The sequence below is a fragment of the Protopterus annectens genome, chromosome 5.part1 (genome assembly GCF_019279795.1).
Source record: "Protopterus annectens isolate FY-2018-M chromosome 5.part1, PAN1.0, whole genome shotgun sequence".
NCBI lineage: Eukaryota > Metazoa > Chordata > Ceratodontiformes > Protopteridae > Protopterus > Protopterus annectens.
The window spans coordinates 90485654-90510334 of NC_056736.1; the positions used below are offsets into that span (position 1 = coordinate 90485654).

The 24681-nt window shown below is 41.7% G+C and overlaps 1 protein-coding gene across 1 annotated transcript in view; it reads right to left on the reverse strand.

Moving 5' to 3' along the window:
- MYCBP2 (MYC binding protein 2) overlaps positions 1-24681 on the reverse strand; it is a gene marked incomplete in the record, with an annotated part of 5088083 nt that overhangs the window by 3450227 nt on the left and 1613175 nt on the right. Inside the window, 1 exon segment of the mRNA XM_044072904.1 lies at positions 16657-16861. Within this exon segment, the coding sequence (XP_043928839.1) occupies positions 16657-16861 (205 nt within the window).

Here is a 24681-nt window from a genome sequence, read left to right on the forward strand (position 1 = left end):
TTTCTGTTTTTTTCTTTAGAGAATTCGCTGGCGTCCGGCTGGGAGAAGGCCTTTGGTCAGGTGTAGGGATGGTGGTGAAAGAATCCGACGAGGCCAGAGTGAATGCTGGTTCCCACCGGCATCTAAGGTAAATGCCGGTGTTAGCCTCTAGGGATGTGGCGACCACTCAAGATTGTGCAGCTTTCTCAGAGGTACTAACTTTATCCACACCGGCAGATGCCGAATCCTCGGCCAGGCCGATGTCAGCCTCAGCCACAGACTAAGGAATGGCTGGAAGAGGCGCAACTGAAGTAGTAGGCCACAAGGTCTTGGCCCTCTTCTTGGGTGGTTCAGATGGGGTGTCGGAGGTGCCTCCATCCCTAATGCTATTTGTTTTAAGCTCTGGTTCTCCAAGTACAAATGCAATACCTGTAAACGGCGACGTAAGGTCTTCGGGACAAATGATTTACAAATCGCGCAGTTCTCGTGGTCGTGTTCCTTACCTAAACAAGAGAGACACTGATCGTGGGTGTCTTTGCAGGGAATCTGTCAACCACACTTACATTTGCCCTTTCTGGCTGACATGAAAAGACTACAAGAAATAACAGTAGGACTGAAAGCCAACAGGGTACTTAACTGAACTTTTCTAGATCTGACGTCCACGAGAAGTAGCAGCACCTGGCGTATGACTGGTGGCTGAAACGTTCCAAGGGCTGATGCTTGCAAACGCCACTTTTATGGCCCACATACCTGCTGCCTCGTCAGACATCTGATGCACCTAGAGGGACTGAAAATCTCTGGAAAGCTGGCCGGACGAACTGGAGAGGAAGAAGGGTAAACCCACATGTAGAATACTGCAACACTGGAACAGAAGGACATCTATTGCTTATAGTCAACGGTAGTAGGGGAAAATAAGGATGGGAATATTAGGCAATAGTGACTGGAAAAGCCTGTGATTTCAGATATATGTGTAAGACAGTTAGTTTGTTGTGCAGGTATGGCATGATAAAATAATGTGGTTTAGGGAGATGAGAAAAAGTGTAAGGAGTGAGAGGACAATTATTGTGGTGATGTCATTAGACTGTGTTGGAAAGTAAGTTTTTAGGTAGTGGGTTAACTGTAATAGCTACAATGAGGTAGGAACAAAAACACACAATCCCCAACTCAGGCACAGTGGAAAAGCTAAACTGGGCATAAACCCCTGCATCATCCACTGGACTACCAAATGACTCGCAGACCGGATACAGGAAATCAAACTAAGAGAAGCTACCTCCTCAAAAAGGCTGGTCACCAAACAAGTCCCCCACGGTTTGGTTCTCAGAGTTCTCCTGTCTGGCATATACTTCACTGGACTAAAAGCCAATACTAAAGAGGTCCAGCTGATTAAGCTTGCAGATGACTACACGCTAGCAGTCAGTGAATCCCCAAATGGCTCAAGCTAAATGCCTGAAAATGCATTATTGTCTCCTTTGCAAAACTTGACTCCTTTGAGGAACTACCCCATGACAACACACTTCTATAAATTTACTCAGCAGTTCAGGATTTAGGAACTTATGTAGATAGTGTCCAAACGTTTGACCAGCATATGTCAAATGTGGTAAGAAGTCTTTTTACATCATGCAGCTCATAAACAAGGGGATTGCTTTTAGATCCATGGATGCTGTTGTCCCCATTTACTAAGCCCTCACTAGGCCAACTATTGAGTATAATGCACTTTCTGAAATGCATCTGTCCAGGCAAATGCAACAACTTGAGTACCCACAATGATGCCTTACAAAGAGAGTACAAGGTCTAAATAATAAGTACTACATGGACTGCCACAAAGCCCTATTGTTATACTACGTCTCTTACAGACTGCTAAGAAGTGACCTGTGTCTAGCATACAAGGCATCTTTTGACCCCATTACTGATGGACTTGCTTCACATACACAAGTCAAAGGGTATCAGAAATGCTTAATTCAGGGACCTACATATATTCTGCAAAAATTAGTAAAATGGTTTGAAAGACAGGTACAGCTCACAGTGGATACCACTGTGCTGGAAGAGACGCCCCATCCACGTAAATCAAAGCTTATTCCTGGCCACATTCAAGCAAACTTGGATTAATGGATGGGAAATGAGAACTTTACCCCAGGAGTACCGCCTGTACTGCAAAAGAACAGGGGCAACTCCTAAGTGTTTCATCCCAATGCATGGGTCCACCTCCAAATATCTATATAAGCAGCTCATATATGCTTAATCTTAATGCATGGGTCCCCTACAAACATCTAGATTTTGATCTAGTAATTATTACTAGAGTAATATACAAATATAGATATCAAAAAGGGTTGGGTAAACTTAAATTTCAACAAGACAGGTTAATTTTAAGTACCAAAATGGGATAACTGGCTTGGCATAAAACGGTCCACAAGGGAGTTAGCCTAGTACTAACCAATGAACCTATACTCCCTGCTGAAAGTGTATTATTTCTTCCAAAATTCTTCTAAGCTCCATTATAGCACTTTTGGCAGAATATAAATGTGTGCTAGTGTAATCATCCTCCTACCCTGCAAATAACCCCTATCTGCCATACTGCTCTCTTTTTTCCCTTTTCTAACAACAGAGCCCCTCTTGTCATCACTATTACTCCACTTTTTATTTTGTCCCTGGTACTTGCTGAATGTCTATCCTGAAACCTTTTCTTTGTCAAATTCACAAGCTCATTTTCTATACAAAAGCATCTCCTGTAACACTAATATTTGTACATTGTATGCTTTAATAAAATTCAATAATCTGCTTTTTTACATTCATGCAAAGCCATTTTATTTCCAGGTTAACAACGACAAAGCAGGCATTCTGCTAAAAAATACCATTGCTTCCACATATTATATATGACTATCCTAACTTGCAGCTTGGATGCACATATTAAAATTGGTGATGTTGCATATAGTTGCTTCTTTTTCTGTTTGGACAAATGTAACATTTTCCCAGACTTGCCACTTAAAAAAAAAAAAAAAAAACACCCACGAAACAAAAATAAAACTAAACACATTTTTACAACTCCAACCCTTCTGAAAGTACAGTTGTGTACACTTACCATAAATGTAGATGTTCGAGTGTATTTCACTGTTGCAGTCATTACATTTGGGGTAATCTGCTGGCAGGTTGCCCTCAGTCTGTCTGAATTCCAAAGTCTTGGGTCCTGCGTCGGTTGCTGTCTCCTCTTCCATGACGTCAGGTCGTCAGGGGTATAAAACATGCAGCCGACGCCATTTTCTTTAGTTTTTTCTCACCTCAAATGTCAGGTGCCCCCAAAAAGGTAGCAAAAAATATATATATATTGTGTGTATATATATATATATATATATATATATATATATATACATATATATATATATATATGCATCAATATAAACTTTACCTTCATCTACAAGCAAATACACCACATAGGTTGTAGAAGATAGAGAAGGAAAGATAAACTCCAGAATGAAAGGGGGATGGCAGGAGGGTAACCTGGACTGCAACAGTGAATACACTCGAACATCTACATTTATGGTAGGTGTACACAACTGTACTATGTTCTTCGTGTTTCACTGTTGCAGTCAATACATTTGGGTAGAATCCCAAAGCTATGGTTGAGAGGCTGGAGCTAAACAGCATTAGGTGTGGCTATAAGGCCCTGCAGAACTGCAGTGGCAAAGCCTGCCCTGGACTTAGAGTAGAGAGGCAAATGATGATGCTTTGTAAAGGTGTGGACAGAACTCCAAGTAGCAGCCTCTAGAATGTCTTTGGTTGGTACTCCTCTGAGAAAGGCTGCTGAAGTAGCTGCAGCTCTGGTGGAATGAGACCTAATGCCCTTGGGCACATGTTTACCATGGTGTAAGTAGCAGAAACGGATGCAGTGGCTTATCCACTTTGAAATTGTCTGCTTTGAAATAGCCTTGCCTTGTGATGCTGCAGCATTGTCACTAGTAATTGCTCAGTTTTTCTTAGAGCTTTAGTCCTGCTCCAGTAGAATCTTAGCTGTCTGTGTACGTACAAGGAATGCAAAATTCTTTCCCCCTTGTTCTGTGGATTTGGATAAAAGGTTGGCAGATAAATTCTTTGGTTAAGAGCCACACTGGAAACCACCTTAGGCATAAATGTAGGATTTGTCCTCAGAGACACCCTGTCTGGGTAAAATATGATAAAAGGCTCTACAGCCATGAGGGCCTGTAGCTCTGAAACTCTTCTTGCTGAAGTAATTGCTAGTAGCAGAGCGGTTTTCCATGATAAGAACTTTATATCAGCGGTAGCAGCTGGTTCAAATGGAGGGAGGGTGAACTTTTCCAATACATAATTGAGGTCCCATGCAGGTAATGGTAATCTTCTAGGAGGCCTTACATTTTTGGCTCCTCTAAGATACTGCTTTAGTAAAGGATGAGAAAAGATTGGTGGCTCTGTATTGTAATGAGCCGAAATGGCAGAGGCATGGATTTTAATTCATGAGAAAGTTAGGCCTTTGTCAAGCATCTCAGTTAAGTATTGTAATATCTGAGGAATATTTGGTTCAGCTACATCAGTTCCTTGTGCTTGATTCCAAGCACAGAATCTCTTCCATTTATCAGCATAAGATTTTCTAGTACTAGGCCTTCTGGCTTCCAAAATGACATCCATCACAGCTTTACTGAGAGGAGTTGTTTTTATAACTACATGATCAGCCATGCCGCCAGGTTCAGTGTCTGGAGTTGATTGTGCAGGATCTGATTGTTTTGCTGGGACAGTAGTTGAGGTCTTTGAGGTAAGGTCCAAGCTGGGTATTGAAACAAGTTCCTTAGGACTGGGTACCAGTATTGGTGGGGCCAGTCTGGGGCAATTAATATCATCTTTGGTTTCTCTTGTCTGACATTTAGGAGGACCTTAGGAAGAAGAGGCAGAGGAGGAAAGCCGTAAACTGATAGGTTTTTCCAACTGAAGGACAGGGCCTCCACTTTCCATGCTTGTCTGTGATAAGTCCTTGTGCAGAATCTTTTCAATTGATAATTTTGAGGAGAGGCAAATAGATCTATGTCTGGACTCCCCCATTTCTCTGTTATCATGCTGAAGACTTGTGGATTTAGTTTCCACTCATGAGGGTCCATAAGGTTTCTGCTTAAATCGTCTGCCAGAGTATTTTGCTTTCCTGGCAGGAATTGAGCTTGAAGATGTATTTGGTAGGTCAAAGCTGTGTCCCACAGTGCCATGGCTAATCTGCAAAGGGGTATGTGTGTGTGTGTGCCCCCTTGCTTGTTTATATGCCACATGACCGTGGTTTTGTCTGTCTTTATCAGTAGCTGTCCTGGATGAAGTAAGTCCTTGAAGGCTGTTAGGGCATTTTTAACAGCTAGCATCTCTTTCTGGTTGATATGTAGATGCATTTGTTTTGGGCTCCATATGCCCTGAATGCATCTTCCTGCCATGTGGGCCCCCCAGGCATAATCTGATGCGTCTGTTGTTAAGGTTTGGTTGGCAGGGGGTAGAGTGAAGGCCCGTCCCATGTTTTGGTGACATGCCTTTGCCCACCACAGAAATTCCTGTTGTAGGCAGGGTATGAGAGGAATCATTGTTTCCAGACTGTGACAATGTTGACTCCATAAACTTTTTAGGTACCACTGAAGTTTGCTCATATGCAGTCTTGCATATGGAATCAGTAGGATGCAGGATGCCATGAAGCCCAAAGCCTTCAGAATTTGTCTTGCAGATAACTGGGTTTCTGTTGCCATCAGTTTGAAGTAAGTAGTCAGTTGCCTTTGCTTGTATGGCGTGAGGTAAGCCATCTGGACAGTTGTATTCAAGCTTGCACCCAGGAATGTTATCTTTTGAGAGGGTACGAGTTGTGATTTATTTTCGTTTATTGTGTACCCTAGGCATGTTAGAAGCCTTTTCACAAATGCCAGGTGTTGAAGAAGAATGTCCTTGCTCTCTGTCTGCTTGAATGAGACAGTCGTCCAAGTAAGGGTATATCTGTATACTTTTTTGCCTGCAAAATGCAATTACTGGTGCCAGGCACTTTGTAAAGACCCTGGGCGCAGTAGATAAGCCAAAGGGCAGTGCAGAGAATTGGTAATGCATTAAGCCAGCCTTGAATCGGAGGTATCTTCTGCACGACTGTCTTGTTGGGACATGCAGGTATGCCTCTTTTAGGTTTGAAGTCACCAGCCAAGCATTCTTGCCCAGCATGGGCAGAAGCTGCTGCAAAGTCAGCATTTTGAATTTTGGAATGTCCAGGTATGTGTTCAAAATTGATAAATCCAGTATTGGCCGCCAGGCCTTGTCCTTTCTGGATACCAAGAACAGTCTTGAGTAAAAACCTTGTCCTTTTTCCTGTTCTGGAACTGGTTGAATGGCCCCCATATCCATGAGGGACGTAACCGGTTTCTGTGTCTCTGCCCATTGATTTTTGGACAGATCTGGCCAACTGTTTGCCATTGGCAGAGTGTGGAAATTGAATCCGTATCCCTGTGATACGATGTTTAGTACCCATTTTAACTGCCAATTTTGAGCAAAAAGTGCTAATTTTCCCCCTAAGGGTGCTGCCAAAAGATAAGTGCTTGGTGTAGGCAGAGGGAAGTCATTGGGACTGTTTTCTGTAGGTTTGCGCTTTATCTCCTCCTGATTTGGAGGTAGATGCACCCCATTGCTTTGACCTGTGTGAATCTTGCGCCTGGTATCTGGAACCCTTTGGGCGTCTGGATTTGCCCCTTTGAGCTCTGTCTGACACAGGAAAGGACCAATTTTTTGTAGGCCAGTGTCTACTGAATCTTGGTGGCAGCACTTGTAAAAAGTCTTTAACAGTTTGCATAAACTTAGCTTTGTCTTCCATTTTCTTTAAAACCTCTTCTGCCTTAATACCAAACAGAGTATCATGCTGTAAAGGTGCATCTAGCAATTTAGCTTTAACATGATCAGGCAAATTTTGTTCCTTTAGCCAGGCATGCCTCCTAATCACAGATCCAGTAACTGCGGCCCTGCAGGAGGCCTCTAAGGAGTCAAAACCACATTGCAAAGTATGCTTTACAACCTGTTCAGCTGCATGCAATAATTCCTGCAATTCTTTATTTTCTGCACATTCAGAAATCAACATCACTTTCTGTTTCAGCAATTCCATAACATGTTGTTGATACTTAAGCATATGAAATTGACAGTTTAAGGCTCTGATTGCCAAGGTTGCAGATGTATAAACCTTTTTTCCCCATCTGTCCAGTGCCCTTGAATCTCTGTCAGAGGGGGTAGGATTTTTTGCTGTTGAGGCCTTAACACCCTTTGGACCCTGTGAAATAGTTTCAGGATCAGCAGCAGGGTTTCTAAATAAAAAATTATGTGAGTCGGGGACCCTGTAATATCTGTCAGGCTTACTGGGAGCCAGAGGTAAGGAGTCAGGGGTCAAGCTGGACTCTGAAAACACATCATCCACAGTGTCTAAAACAGAGGGAATGGCCAAAGGCCTGTGCTGAGGGAGAAGGAAGGAAATCCCTGAGCCTCTTTTTTGATTCTGATAAGTCTTGACTCTCCCAGTGAAAATGTTCCCTCAAAGTATGCAAGGTTTCCCCAAATGAATAATCCTCAGGAGGAGAAGCAGATGGTATAGACTCCTCTGCATCAGAATCCTCATAGGGAGGTATAGATAATTCCTGATCAGAAGAGGAATCAGAAGAAATAGAAACCTGATCTGAAGATTCATAATCAGTGTCTTGCCTAAGCCTCTTATCTGGAGGGGGATGGGTACCCCTGATAAAGGTTATAAGGTCTTCAGCCATTTTGATCATCTGTTTTTCAGGCATAGAGGCCTGTGCACGTGGCTCATGCGTCAGTTTTTTAGTTTTACAAGTTGCTTTTGTCTTTGGTTTTGCAGCTGTCGTCGGTTTGATATACAAATGTATAAAACAAAAAAACGGCCCAGGGACAACGACAACGTACTAAAATGGATTTAATAATTCAAACGAAATAAGGGTACAATAAGTACTGCCTCTGTAGAAGTCTGTTTATTCAACAGACGAAAAGCGCTTAATTTGAATTTGTTGGTGTTTGCTTCAACCTCGTTACAGAGGCAGTACTTACTGTACCCTTATTTTGTTTGAATTATTAAATCCATTTTAGTATGTTGTCCCTGGGCCGTTTTTTTGTTTTTTTACTACAGTTTTTTCAAGTTTTGGTGTTTTGATATACAAATGTTGAGGTCTAAATACACCCTCAGAAGCCAGTGCCTGCTCAGCAGCTCCGGACCAATCCGAGGGAGATACATCCGTCGGTCCAATACCTTGAGTATCTTGCGGCATGCCGGACTTCACATGGGTGTCGGTAGGGGCCTGCGACTCGAAGGTAGTGGGTATCAGGGGCTGCGAAAGCGCCTCACTGAGTACTGGCGAACCAGCGACTGGCTTTGGAGAAGCTTCGTCGGTTATGGATCTTGACTGCCTTTCTCTGTCCTTTTCTTTGCGTTTTTTATGTACTCCGGTAGTCGGATTGCTATCCGACGACATTTCTGGGTAGTTAAATCTGTTTCCAAAACACTTTAAGGCAAAAATATACCGACGCTTAATAGTGCGTTGATTAAATCTAGCACAAAACCGACAGCCAGGCACGTTGTGATCAGGGCCTAGGCAAGGAATACAGTATAAATGGAAATCCTTATGAGGTATTTGCTTCCCACAAGTAATACACAATTATTAACTATTTTTGTCATCGGTATGGAGCAAGAAAAAAGTTTCCCCAACGGGGTACTTAGCTTTAGTGAAGACTTTGGTTCTGAAACTCAAACTCGAACATTTCAGTAGCTGGCCGACCAGCACTTGCAAAATGCTTCTGCTTCGGGCACCGCACGGCAAGAAAGACTGAAGAAAATGGCGTTGGCTGCATGTTTTATACACCTGACATCATGGAAGAGGAGACGGCAACCGACGCAGGACCCAAGACTTTGGAATTCAGGCCGACTGAGGGCAACCTGCCAGCAGATTACCCCAAATGTAATTACTGCAACAGTGAAACACGAAGAAAGTACAGTTTTGTACCTACCATAAATGTAGATGTCCGAGAGGAATGCATCTGCAGTCCTAACAAATGGGTTGTCCTGCCTCAGGCAGCCCTTCGGTCGGCCGGATTCCAAAGTCTGGGTCTGGCCTCGGCTGATGTCGCACTTCTCCCGACGTCACTGCTACTGTCGATTGGGTATAAAGGCATCAGCCAACGCCATTTTCCTCGGTGTTTCTTGCCCCAGATGCCAGGTGCCCTCTAGGAAGGCTAAATTTGGATAAATGCAAATGATTCCAAATAGTAGAGAGCAAACAACAAATAAACATGTATGTACATATATACAAACAAATACACCATAATAGATTCCCCCAGCTAGCTACAAGATGGGCAAATACCCTAGGAGTACCACAGAGGGAAGGAGGCGGGTAATCCTGACTGCAGATGCATTCCTCTCGGACATCTACATTTATGGTAGGTACAAAACTGTACTATGTCCTTCAAGGATGCATCTGCAGTCTAACAAATGGGTAGAATACCATAGCCAAACTGGGGGGGAGGCACTAAGAAGATTATGGTGTAGTTAAGATCCCTTGCAAAACAGCAGTGGCAAAACCTGCTCGGGATCTGGAGTATAAAGGCAGATTATAATGCTTGGCAAATGTATGCACGGAGCTCCAAGTAGCAGCCTCTAAAATGTCTTTGGTAGCCACTCCTCGTAAGAAAGCTGTAGTAGTGGCTGTAGCCCTTGTGGAGTGAGGTCTGATGTTTTCTGGAGTTGTCTTCCCATGAAAGGAGTAACAAAATCTAATGCAATTTCCTATCCATTTTGAGATTGTCTGTTTTGAAATTGCTTTTCCTTCCATTCCTGCTGCATATGCTACCAGAAGCTGGTCAGTTTTTCTATTGCTCTTGGTTCTGTCCAGGTAGTAGCGCAATTGTCTGTGTACATCCAAGGTGTGCAGCAGTCTTTCCCCCCTGTTCTGCGGGTTGGGGAAGAATGTTGGTAGGTGGATAGCTTGGTTCAATGATACCCTGGAGACCACCTTTGGCATAAAAGTAGGGTTAGTTCTCAAGGACACTCTATCCTGATGGAAGATAAGGAAGGGCTGTACTGCCATTAATGCCTGTAATTCATAAGCCCTTCTTGCTGAAGTGATTGCAAGCAGGAAAGCAGTTTTCCAAGATAAGAACTGTAATTCTGCTGTTGCTGCTGGTTCAAAAGGGGGGAGTGTTAACTTTTCCAGCACAAAGTTCAGGTCCCATGTAGGCAGAGGTGGCTTCCTTGGAGGCTTTACATTTTTAATTCCTCTCAGAAACTGCCTGAGTAGAGGATGAGAGAAGACTGGAGGATCCATGTTGTATTCTGCTGAAATTGCTGATGCATGAATCTTGATGGAGGAGTAAGACAGGCCATTGTGGAAAAGTTCTGCTAAATATTCCAGGATGTTAGCTATGTTTGCCAATGATACATTTTCTCCTTTTGCTGCACTCCAAATGAGGTATCTTTTCCATTTTGCTGAGTAAGTCTTCCTTGTGGTGGGTCTGCGAGCCTCCAGGATAATGTCTTTAACCCTCTGAGATAGTTCTGGGTTATTTTGTTTCATGTAAGATTCCAAGCAGCTAGCTGCAGTGTTTTCAAGTTTGGATGCAGGATCTTGAAGTTGTTCTGTGTTAGCAGCAGAGGAACTAGAGGTAGAGGTCATGCCTGTGTCCGAGACATACTTCTCAGAAGTGGGTACCAATGCTGCCTCGGCCAGTCTGGAGCTATCAGTATGATCCTTGGGTGCTCTTCTTTGATCTTCAGTAGCACTTTGTGCATCAAAGGTAGAGGTGGGAATGCATATGCTGTTAGGTTTTCCCAACTGAAGGATAGGGAGTCCACCTTCCAAGCAAGTGGGTGGTATGTCCTTGTGCAGAATTTTCTCAATTGGTGGTTGTGTGGGGATGCGAACAGGTCTATTTCTGGTAGGCCCCATTTCTCTGTAATGGTTCTGAAGATGTCCGGATGCAGCATCCATTCGTGGGCATCCGTGGTAGTTCTGCTTAATGTGTCTGCTAATATATTTTCTTTTCCTGGCACGAATAAGGCCTGTAGCTGAATGTTGAGGTTCAGGGCCACATTCCACAGGTCCATTGCCATCCGGCATAGAGGATATGAATGTGTGCCTCCCTGCTTGTTGATATACCACATAACTGTGGTGTTGTCCGTCCTTATCAGCAAATGACCCTGTTGAAGAAACGGTCTGAATTGCCTGTTTCACTGCCAGCATCTCTTTTTGATTTATGTGTAGGTTGAGCTGGTCTTGTGTCCATAGGCCTTGTATGCACTTGTCTGCCATGTGTGCCCCCCAGCCGAGGTCAGAGGCGTCCGTGGTGATAGTCTGGCTTGGGTGAGGGCTGTGGAAAGGCAGTCCTTTGTTCAACTGACAGGCCTGAGCCCACCACAGGAATTCCTGTTTCAGGCATGGAATTATTGGGATTTGGGTTTCTAGGCTGTGCTTGTGCTGAGACCATAAATTCCTTAGGGACCATTGCAACTTCCTCATATGCAGTCTGGCATGTGGGATCAATATTATGCAGGATGCCATGTAACCCAGGGCTTGCAGGATTTTCCTTGCTGTAAGCTGGTTCTGCGTTGTTAAAGCCTTGAAGTAGAGTGGTAGTTGCTTTTGCTTTTCTGCTGTGAGAAATGCCATTTGAATTGATGTGTCCAGTTCTGCACCCAAGAATGTGATCCTTTGGGATGGTACCAGCCTTGACTTTTTTATGTTGACTGTGTATCCCAAGGCCTGCAGTAGGTGAATGACCTTTTCCAAATCTTTTGTTAATTTGATCTTGTTGTCCGCTTGTAGCAGGCAGTCGTCCAGGTATGGATAAATTTGAATTCCTGAAGCCTGCAATGAGCAATTACTGATGCCAGGCATTTCGTGAATACTCTGGGCGCAGTAGATAAGCCAAAGGGCAATGCTGAGAATTGATAATGCTCTGATCCTGCAAGAAATCTGAGGTATCTTCTGCAATCTGGTCGAATAGGGGCGTGCAGGTATGCCTCCTTGAGATCTAGAGTCACCAGCCAAGCCTCCTTGCCCAGCATGGGAAGAAGGTGCTGTAGGGTCAGCATTTTGAATTTTGGAACAATGAGATATGTGTTGAGAGCGGACAGGTCGAGAATAGGCCTCCATTGATTTTCTTTTCTTGGCACCAGGAAAAGTCTGGAATAAAATCCTTGCCCTTGTTCCATAGCCGGTACCTTTTCTATGGCTCTCATCCTTAGTAAGTGTTTGATTTGTCCTAGAGCGTTTGTCTTTTGGTTTGGTGGTAGGCTTGGCATTCCTCTCTTCCTTGGTAGAGTATGGAAGTGAAACCTGTAACCTTTGTCTATTGTCTGTAAAATCCATTTGTCTCCTGTAATGTAATGCCAGTTTACTGAAAATAAGGCTAGCTTTCCGCCTAAGGGTGCTTCCAGTTGTTCCCTGGTAGGCGGTATCAGAGCCAAGTCACTGTGACTGTCCTGTGAAAGTGGTAGTAGCCGGATCTGCGGGAGTACTTCTCTGGTTGTTAGGCTGCCACTGACGTCCCCTGTTGGAACCTCTGGATTGACCTCTGCCTCTTGAGCCTATTTCTGCCTCTCTGTGCTCTGGTGTCTGGAAAGGACCAATTCTTTGAAGGCCAATTTCTACTAAACCTAGGAGGCTGGACCTGGAAGAAGTCCTTGACTGTTTGGACAGATTTTGCTTTTTCCTCCACCTTCTTTAATACTTGCTGTGCAGGGGAACCAAACAAACTGTGCTTCTCCATGGGAGCATCTAGGAGCTTTGACTTTACATGGTCTGGTAAGGATTGCTCTTTTAACCATGCATGCCTTCTGATCACTGTACCAGTCATAGCTGATCTAAAGGAAGCCTCCAGTGCATCATAGCCGCATTTCAAGGAATGATTACTGACCTGCTGAGTGTTATGTACCAAATCCTGCAGGGACTTACGGTCTATAGGTTCAGGAGAGGATAGTTTTTTATTTAACTGATCTAACAAAAATTCCTGATACTGAATCATGTGGAATTGACAGTTTAAAGCCCTAGCGAAAGAGTAGCAGAAGTATAAACTTTTTACCCCATCTCTCTAATGCTCTAGATTCTCTTTCAGAGGGAGGTTTTTGGCAGTTGCTACAGCTTTGGGGCCCTGAGAAATAGTTTCTGGATCTGCAATAGGAGCCTTATACAGGTGATAATGTGTGTCCGGGACCCTGTAGTATCTGTCGGGCTTAGCAGGGGCCGGAGGAAGAGAGTCAGGGGCAGTACAAGCATCATTGAATGCATCATCCACAACTGTTAGTACTGGAGGAATGGCTAAAGGCCTATGCTGTGGCAAATGCAAGAAGGTCCTGAGCCGTTTCCTAGAATCTGAGAAATCCTGGCCCTGCCATTGAAATTGTTCCCTCATAGCATGCAAGGTTTCCCCAAAAGAAAATTCCTCAGGAGGAGAGGCAGAAGGAATGGAGTCTTCTGCGTCAGAATCCTCATATGGAGAACAAGGGCCTTCTGGAGGATTTGAGTTGTCTGAATCATCCGAAGAATAATCTGTAGAAACTGGTTCAGGGGGCTCTGCTCTAGGCCTCTTCTCTGGAGGGGGAGGAGAGGCCCTGTCAGGGTGAGGTTGGGATCCCCTGATCAAAGAAATGAGATCCTCTGCCAGGCTAAGCATTTGGGAACTAGAGCTAGGCCTGTGTGTGGGGGTTTTAGAAGGCAAGGCCTTAGAAGATTTAGCTGCTTTAGCCCTAGAGAAAGCCTTGATAGACATGGATGCAGGGGGCCTAGCAGCTCCACGTGCAGGAGTGGATATGTCTAAAGGAATAGTATCTGATAAATCCTGGGCGCCTGCTACAGCAGGAGAAATTTCAGTAGCAGATTCAGCCATGCTGTGTGAGGCCTCGACTGCAGGAGGAATGCTTTCGGCCGAAGGAAGAACCGAGGACTCTGTTTCAGCCGAAACCGAGACACTCGCGGTTGGTTTAACCGTGGTTTCGGCCGAAACCGCGGACCGCGAGTGTCGGTCCTTTTCCTTACGCTTTTTAGCTAATTGGGAAGTCGGAGTCTCCGACGGCATTTTGTAAGCAAAAGCGGGACCAAAAAACTCCAGTGCAAACTCCGACCGACGTCTAAGTGTTCGTCGGTTGAAGGAAGCACAGGCTAGACAAGCTGCTACGTTGTGGTCTGGGCCTAAGCAAGGAAGGCAGTAAGAGTGGAAATCCTTATGAGGTATTTGTTTCCCACAAGATAAACAATTATTTACTTTTTCTGACATCGGCTGAGGCAAGAAAGTCCCCAACGGGGTACTTAGCTTTTTAGAAGTCTTCGGTAGTAGAAATCTCTGGATCTGACCGACCGGCACTTGCGAACAGCTTCTGCTTCGGGCACCGCGCGGCAAGAAAGACTGAGGAAAATGGCGTCGGCTGATGCCTTTATACCCAATTGACAGTAGCAGTGACGTCGGGTGAAGTGCGACATCAGCCGAGGCCAGACCCAGACTTTGGAATCCGGCCGACCGAAGGGCTGCCTGAGGCAGGACAACCCATTTGTTAGGACTGCAGATGCATCCTTGAAGGACATCATCTTACAGCAAACATATAAAATTATACACACTTTCCAAAAAGTCTGTCCCAAGCTGATGGTTACACAGACTATTTATTCCAAAGTTAGGGTTAACTATGCTGAAGCACGTTACAGCCTGTGTCCCACTTAAACTGATTGCTGTCTGCCCTAATCTTATGGTTACTCTTCTCCCAGATGTGAGACACAACTCGCATACTTTCAATAAACTGTTACTTTTAGCCTTATAGAAAATGTGCACTGGCTGCCCTTAAACTGAACTGTGCACTGTTATATCCAATACGTTTACTCAGAACACACTGCATTCCCCTTAACCTTTGATGTCTAACTCTTAATATTTGTCAGAAAAAGGCATTGCTTCCTTTTAGTGGGAGGGTTTGGAGCAAAAGTAAAGTCCAGAGGCGAGGGGGAAGTAAGCTACAATTTAATGCTAAGCTTCTACAAAATCTTCCGTATACTTCAAATAGTTTAACGAACTGGGAGTCATGGTATGACAGTGAGGTAAACTTCCACTGATTTGATGTTAAAAGGGTATGGGGTTGCTAAGCAACTACACCACTAGAGCTCCACAAAATTAAGAAACAGAAAAATCCTCAGCTGGTATCTCTGAGTACTCAAATTATAATGGCAGCAATATCCCAACTCACAGTCAATTCAAGAGAAAATTTTACAGTATGTGCTGCAGACATTCTCCCTGTGGATGCATGACAAATGGAATCTTGCTGTGGCATGGTGCTATATTTCTGAATCTTGGCTTGTTTCAAATGCTGGAACCCCACCTTCTCAAACAGGCTAAGATAAGCAGAGATACTGAAACTGGTTGCACTGGAGTCACAGGTGAACAAAGCCATACCTGTCCAGGAAAGTCACCTTTAGACCCATGAGAGAATGGCAGAGTCACTACAGCCACACACTCAGTTGACAGAATCATTAAAAGTTTTTTAGGGTGGTTAACTTTTCTCAAAATGGTGCGTTCACTTTGCAGACTTTCTCTCATTCCCCTCACTGATAGGTTCATGGGTGTTTACTACTCTAACGACCACAAGGGCCTTTTTAAGCCTAGACATGCATCCCAAATCTGACAAGTTCTGATACCCTTGAGAATTGTAAGCATGGGCCTGGGAGATGAACCATTTAAAGGTTACCCGTTTGCATTAGAGACGTATGTTCCAAACCAGGGATGAATTTTCAGTTTCCTATCAAATTGTCCAAGTTGCACTTGAATTAGATTAGGGAGGAACTCTGCTTCACATGGATGGGGAGCCTGTTCCATAGGGTAGTCTCTAGGATACATACTTATCTCTCCAGCAGGTCCTATTTATATCACAGGCAATGTTTATGTCTTTAGAATGGGCAAGTCTGGTGCTGTTTGTTTTGTGGATATGCAGGAGGACAGTTCTCCAGCTGGAGGACGGGCAAGCACCCAGCGGTCAAGTGCAAGAAGCTTCTTATGCTCCAGGTAGACTCCAAAGTTTTGAGCATGACGGAAGCACGGTTTTCTTGTTAAACCATATATACTGCGCTAGCCTTCTCACAGATAAAACGGTCACGAGAGAGGATTATAATTTCAGGGAAATCAGTCTCCCACAGGCTTATCTGTTTCTGACCTTTCCCAAGAATGTCAAGGCTTTGGCTTATGTTCACAAAGGAAATCAAAGAAATTAAGCCAGCAATCACAGCAATAATAGTAACTATCATGTCTAAATAAGAAATCAGAAAAAGATTATTTTCCCCATCTGTATGCTTAATGTTCTCTGAAAGTTGCCAGAAGGGAGCTAACAGACTGATCAGAAGGTATGTTTTACAGCAAAAAAAGAACTGAAGAAAGCACAGGCTGCTCTACTCTTTACCACCGAACATCACTTGACATCCTTGGCAAGGGGAGACCAGATTCACACACTGGTGATATCAGATGGCTCTATAAATCTGGCTTGAAAATAAGATAATCCACCTGCAGTTAATCACTGTATGCACAAAATTATACTGCTGCAGCAATCCTTAAACCTGCTGCAAACTACATTTCCAGTACAGAAAAAGTAAATCCTCCTGAAAAAACTTTCACATTGTGCTAACTAAAAGAACTATACATATCAAATGTTCTTGCCTATGATGTGTTTGCAAGCAAAAATTTCTGATGTAGCCAGTACATGAGAGTTGATAAGTGCTTCGTCAATTCTTAGGAATGTCTGGTCTCCACTTGCTCCAATCCATGTAGCCTTTCGTCCATACTTTGCCCCGATGTTTGGCATAGGTGCTGGCTTTGCATTCCAGTATGGCATATCCAAGATAGGTCTGCCAAGCTGCCCTTTCTGTAATGACATTAAAATATGGCTATTACAATTAAGAACAAAAATTTTAAAATGATTTTTCTGACATTTTTTCTTAATTCTTGTGGCATGACATTTAGTGGATGAAGTGCCGTAATGCATTTTCCCTCTCTTCATTTCATTGTTCTCTGTCCATGTTGTTTTTAATTGCCTTTGTGAAAATCTTTTCCCTGCTAAAGTCATGAAGGATCCACTTAACCTTTATCCTCATGACACTGTCAAAATGAGTGCTATGGTGACGTGTCCACAGACTAACAGATGCCCCACTCTGTATGCATGGTTGCCCATCCATTAAATTCTATAGATGCATCCCAAAGGTATTGCTCTAATAAAGTCAAAGAACACTAACTTTATTTGTTAAAAAATGTTTAAGGTTTTATTGAAAAATGGCCCAAATAAATAAGAAATAACAAGGACAGAAAACCACAGCAGCAAGTTTTCTTGTTAAACCATGTATACTGCATTAGCCTTCTCACAGATAAAACAGTCACAAGAGAAGATTATACTTTTAGAAAAATCAGATGTCGTGATGTAATTAACATCATCAGAAAATCACTTTAAGGTTGTTTTTCTTTGAACAACATAAAAGAAAAGCAGACATTTTCAACCTTTATTATAAAACCACAGTGATGGTTTTGAGCCAGAATTACTAGGCGACACAAAGATGGAACTTTAAGACTGCCACAAAATATGCTAATCTGAATACACTACCAAAAGTGGCTATGTTAAGCTCAGTAACAAACCATTTTGACACCCTATTTGCTTTTTTTTTTTTTTTTACTTAATTTAATAAAGACAAACTGTGGCCTAGTAAGTAGATCTAGTAATGCATACAAATACAAAAATGGTCCACGGTCAGTTTGTTAAATGGCTGTTTTCAGAATGTACGCCTGGATAAATACTATTTTTGTCCCCCACTGTATAATGCCTAACTTTTCATGAAATTTTTTCTTCAGTATCGAAAATCCATGCTATCTAGAAGCATGCACTGTTTATGTTGCAGGAGGAATAAGGTACATTCTGAAAGTTTGTGTAGAAAAAATCCTGGCTATGCCCGTTTGAGGTATTAAGCAAAATTGTATTAATCTGAGAAATGTAAAACAAAGTTATCACAATATACAGCATACATCATATACAATAATTAGCAGAATCATGATAAAGGTGCAGAACTGAAGCACAGATAGAGAGTCAAGCAGCATCAGTCAAGACACTTTAGAATGATGAAGAAATGGGAAACCTGATGTTACAGAACCATATCCTCCTATGCCCCAAGCATACTTGGATAGGGAAAAACTCACCATAACAGTCAATATTCTAGTACATGGAGCCCTGTTGCAGTAAAATTTATCATAGATGGCAATTAGCCAATGGAGGACATCCAGACTGCCTTCCAGAGCACAGAATGTTCCCAGAAAACAGCTGCTCTACACTCTATGCTGAAGACATCAGTAGGACAGCAGGCGGTACCACATTTTGAAAAGAGATATAGGATTTTCCCAGCAAGTACACTTTTGGGAGTGGCCAGCAATAACAGATACCAGCTTTGAAGGGGAGATATATAAAGAGAGGGAGAGAAAGTGAGAGAGAAAAAGTCTCAATCCTAAGGAATCCAGGGGAAAGGAAAAAGGCTGTTTGAAGCAGGAAAGGTATACTGCAACAGTGATCCTTTTACTGACACATCTACTGTTACGGTAGTAGTAACTTTATCACATAGATGAACTATACTAATTGTAGGGGTGACTAATGCAGTATTACTCACCACAGACTGGAATATTACTAAAGCAGTACAGGCCTTTGCCAAAGGACTAATGTAGAAAAGCTGGAATGATCTGCAAGACTGCCATAACAAAACCTAATTTACCATTGGAATGGATCTCTTCCACACAGCACCAGGGTTTGGGGGTTCATTATGATCTGCAGTCACAGACTGTGTGGAGTCTGCATGCTCTCTGCACAACTGTTTGACTTTTCTCAGTGTACACCAGTTTCCGCTCGATTACTAAAAACATGCTGGTTGAATGTCTACTTTGAAGCTTACTAACATACATTTCATTTAACTCTACAATGCAGGCCATGACTTGATTAAAGAATAAATGCACTTAAATTAAATCAAAATGTAATTTAAGATGCTTATTGAAGGTACGAATAGATGTCCAGGTGAATGCTTCACAAAATTCTTAAGCTGCTGCTGTAGTGGCAGCACTCCTAGGGAAGTGAGCCTTTATTTGTCACTTAACATTTTTTTCCCCATGGTGGTCAAAAATAAGGCAAATATAACTAGCCAGTGACTTAGCAAGAGGTCACTTTGGACACTGGGCTTCTTTTGCTTTTTAATATCGTAAACGGTTGTTCTCTCTAGATAATACCCAAGTTGTGTCTATGCATACATAATATACTTTCTTGTTTGCTTTGGGGTCCAAGGAACAATAGTGAGAGGTAGCTGAATTGTCTGACTCAAGGCTACTTCTGAAATTATTTTAAGCATAAAAGACAGATTAATCATTAATAACATCCAGTCTTTCTGGAAGACCATGCAAGGCTTGGTGGCCAACAGGGTTTCAAGAGCATAATTTCTATGTGCAGAAATAATAAGCAACAAAAACAGCTTTTCCAGAAAATAAATTGATAGTTGATATCCTACTAGGATGCAAGTAATCTCCAAGTGGGTCTTACAAGAGCTCTTCCAGATGCAGTTCGACTTTAGGATTCAGAGCTAATAGAGGTTCCAAGGGTAAACAAGCAGAAATTGTGAAAAGGTGTACTTTAACAAAGCTATAAGTCAGACCGTTGCAATATAAAGGTAGCTGGGTAACTTAGGACCTCTTTCAATGATAAATCTGAATGTTATTTCGGGAGAACAACTTCCATCTGACCATGCAACCCTTTGTAGGTTTTATAGCTTCTTGCAATATCATACTATTAAAAAGAAATCCTAGGGAAATCAAGATTCTAGCTTCAAGGCTGTAAGTCAGACTTTTTTTTAAATACCAAACAGTTTTTACTGCTGTTAATCATTCAAGAACATAAATAAAAATTACTTACACTTAACTGTCATCCATCTATTCCAATCTCTTTTTCATGCCACAATTTTACTATCACAGCAGTATTTACTTTACATTTTTTAATGCTCAATATTTTTAAAACATTGTATCTTCCATGAGCAGAATACCAAACAGCATCTAATTTCAATTGTAAACTCAAAATTTTGACCGCCAACGTAACACACTGTTTCATAATCCACTTTACATTACATTTTGGTATGTAAGATGGATATAAAAATTTTCTCCATCCCCCTTGATTACATTATTTACCCATGCATGTCTTTTATTGTGCCCTTTATACAAATACTTCTCACACATCTCATGTTTTCCTTTTCTCCCACTGTTATATCCAGTTCTGTTTATTATACTCCACATTTACCCACAGTGTTATCTGCACCTCACTACTAAAGTCCTCTCTCAGCATGCAGTCATTGCTGTAACACTGCCTTTAGACAACGTGTGCTGTACAATACCTTTTAACCTAATCTCAATCTACTTTTAATCTTGCAAATAAAACTTTCTGCAGTTCTTGGGCCAGCTTTCATTTACCATTAACAGTTTTCAGCCTTGCCCTGTAAACTTACAGTTAAAAACTGGCATCCACTCCATTCATCCCATCAATGTTTATATACAGGACACAGTTTTCTGTATTTTACCAGCTTTCATTATGCCATTGCTATAGCTGCATAATCATCTCTACCATCTGTCAACACCACCAAAAAGGCGACTTCTAAGATGACTGCACATTGATTAGCACCTTAATTTCAGCTCTGCTAGTGCTAAAACAAACTCAGAAGAGACGGCCAGTAAACTTGTATTTTTGGGTAAATTTCAGTAACTGGCTAATAACTCCACTGCCTCGATGCCAGCAAAAAAGAAATTCAGAGAACCTAAAAGAAAATCAATCACAAAAGGTAAGGAAAAAACACTGACTGGGAAGAATTCTGCAACTGTTCATCAAAAAAGTGCAAGCTCCAGCTTTGGTGCAAGACATGACTTCCAGTAAGTCAACTGTACTTGGAGCTGATTAGAATAAATGAAATGTTGATGTGGTATATCAACTCAAATAACAAAAGGCTGGGAAAAAACAGAAGCTTTAAACTGATATTCCAATGAGGTGATAAAACTGCAAAAATCAGAGGCCAAATTAAGAAAATGCTGGCTGAATACGAGACTGCTCAAGAAGAGATGCTTCAAAAAATAATAGAATTAGAGGACAGCATGCAAGAAAAACCTGAAATCCTCTGCTGTACCAGAGAAGTTGGAAGGAATAGACTGTATTAATTTTATGAAAGCACAAATAAGCAACTGGACTGGTAGTGCACAGTAGGAGTTGTTAATTGAAAGGGCACATTGTGTGTATGCTCCAAACCTTGTCATAAGAAAGCAAACTAGACCTTTAATAGTAAAGGAGCAATCCTGCAAGCAGGAGGAGTTGATTTTGTCAAAACTGTACCAGAAAGACAAATTACTAAAAGTGGGAGACAGTAGAGTGTTTGTGGAAAATGATTACTTGCTGCATATACCAGGCAGAAGAGGAGTAAATGCATTCCACTAATCAGGCAATGTCGAGAAGCAGGCGTGAGATTCAAACTGCTTTATCAGTTACCTTTAGAATATTCTTTCCTGGAGGGACAAAATCATTTTTTGATGCAGAACATGCTAAGGAGGACAGAGAAAGGTTTGTCCAACAAGAAGTGAGTTGTGAAACAGGAGATTTTGCTTCTAGACTGTGCCAGTGAAACCTTTTCCAATGTTTCAATGAAAAATGCTTGAGACAGAAAAAAGCACAAGAATACACTAGAAAAACAGAGTACTTTGGAAATGAAGCAGACATTGGATTTGGGAGATGGGGATAAACAAAAATAAAACCAGCAACTTGGAAGTTGACAAATAAATGTGGGATTACAAATAATTAATTATATTTGTGAAACATAACAGAACAAGAAAATCTGGAAATGTTGGACTTTGACTTTGTTAAACTTGTAGGAGGCTCTAAAGCATATGACCTACTTTGTGTAATTAATGTCTAGAACACCTAAGAGAAGGGAAGAAGAGGGACAGAGTTAATGCATGATATAATCTGCATGCTACAAAGCAATTTTTTCTCAGTTATATTCAAATGTAATGGGGATACTAAAGTAAACAGGTACCCTGTTTTTCCCTCTCTCTCGTTTTCCTTGTTCAGTTTTGAGAAATGTAGGCACTGCAATGTAATAAAAGAAAAGTATGATCAAAAGAGTATAATGCAAGAAAAACTGACGTGTTTTTTCTCATTTTTGCAAAAAAGGAAATGAGTGGATTAAGGCCCTTAGCTTGATCTAGTAACAAGTTTTAAGAAAAAGTAAATAAATAAAAATGAACATTGAAAATAATAAAACTTTCCTCTAGCAAATAAATACATGCTTGTAGAAGCAATTCAACGTCTGATTCTCATGTCTCCATGGACACAATCTGATGAAGAGCAATAAAACAGAATACTTCTTTCTTTCAACGGCTCGGAGACTGTTTTCTGAAAGCATTTCCCCAGTCTGGGACAGCAATAAAGATAAGACAAAACCAGACAGTACTTAATAGAAGTACAGATAGTACCACTCATCTTAGCATGGATAGCCTTTCCTTTTAGGTTAACCCAAGTCTCTGGGTGTGGCTGTCTGTTTTGGACAACTGTTCCTATTAGGAGGGTAAAACTTCAATATTTGAAGATGTACATGTGTGTTAATATTAAGTTAATAGGTTTTAGGGGTGTATTTGTTTTTTTTTTGGGGGGTGGTTGAGGGCTTTAAATAAAACAAAGTTTTCTAAGATGTGACATAGGCTCAAATGGATATGACAAGAAACAACTGCATAAATGATTAACCTGCCAAACATTAGTGTATACATGTAACATAAAAGCTGGAACCAGATTTTTAACAAAAAAACTGTTACACATAAACGGTGGGAATAACTTCTTGAAATAACAGCACTTTTATATTATCTTTAAATGTAAATGGTCTCACACATATGCAAAAAAGAAAGTCGTGAACTATATTAAAAATGAAGAGTGCAAATAGCTATGCTACAGGAGACACATTTGGAAGGAAATGTGAATGTGACAGAGAAAGGTTTTCAGGGCAGTTATTTGGTGGAATAGCTGTGACAAAGGAAAATAAGAGTATTTATATTAATTGCATGAGGAGCTCAAATATTAATAGAAGAGGATAACAAATAACTGTAGATATGTAGCACTAAGATGATACTGTCAAGGGAGAAAGATTACACTGGCACATATTTATATTCTACCTAAAGCTGCTACAATGGAGTTTAAGAAAATTCTGGGAGAAATAATCATCTTTCAGCATGAATATTACTAATAGGTGGGGACTGGAATTTGCAGTGAGGATGTTATCTGGGAGGCCCGGAAAGGAAAATATAACCAGAGGGGATAGATTTTTGAAGAAAATTATGAAATTATTTGGCATGCAGGAAGTGAATTCAGTAGGAGGAATCCAGAATGAATTTACATATTATTCCCCAAGATACAAAACTGGGCTAGGCTAGACAGAAAAAGAAGTTATGTACTTACCATAACATTCCATCAGTGTTGTCCATTTTCATTCTTCCCAAGGAATGGGCTCAGATCCGACTCAGCTGTTATACTAGCTAGTGGCTTCAGACAAGCTCTCAAGCTCCTTTCCTACCCACAAAGCACTTTCCCCAACATACCTCAGACCATATTTACAGCCTGAGAAAGCTAGAAACTATAAAAGAGATGCCATAACTGGAGTCCAACAAAAGGGACATATGGTGTCCTTAAGAGTCTCATTCCTCCAGAAGTCATTTGTGAGAAATGAAGGGGGATGGAGGGTGAGAAGTTTAGAAAGAATGAAAATGGACAGCACACATGGAACGTTACAGTAAGTACATAACTTCTTTATCTGATTATGTTAATTTTCATTCCTTCCAAAACAGATGGGATAGAGTCCCCAGCGACCTGAATTCCTGGGTGGACTCTAAGCAAGGATATTCCTGAATGTGGTTGAGCTGAAGGCTGCTCTTTCCCTAAAGACCAGATCGAGTTTGTAATGAGTGATAAAGGTATGTGGATTTCAACAAGTTGCAGCCGCACATGTATCATCCATGTATGCTGTAGACTGGAATACCGTGGAAGTAGCCACAGCATTGATTGAATGAGCTTTTAGTGGTTTAGGTAAGGGGAAAATCCCATTTGTTGTAGACAAATGAAATGCACTCTGTCAAGTCAACCATCTAGCCAGACTAACTTTTGTAAATTATTCCAACTTGTGTGTAAAAGAAACATACAACTGGCCTGCCTAATTTATTTTGCTTTGTGCAGGTAGAAATGCAATGGTCTATGAACATTCAGTAAGTGCAGCACATATTCTCCTTTATTCGTAAAGTTTAGGAAGAACACTGGCAGACAATGGCCTGGTTAATGTTGGATTCTGACACCACCTTAAGTAAGAAAGAAGCAAGGGTAGTAATGTGAATCTTTCCTTGCAGAAAATCAAGTACGGGGGCTTAGAGGACAATGCTTGAAGCTCTGAGATTCTTCTAGCAGATGTAATTGCAACTAAAAAGAGGGTCTTCTAGGTCAAAAATATGAAATCAGACTTAGCCGCAGGTTCAAAGGGAGAATGTGTAAAGGCTTGCAGTACCAAATTTAAAACCCATGGTGGAATAGGATTTTTATAAGGTGATCTAAGTAGGAGGGTACCTTTTAAAAAGGCTTTGCATAGTTTAGGGGAAGCCAGGGAGGAA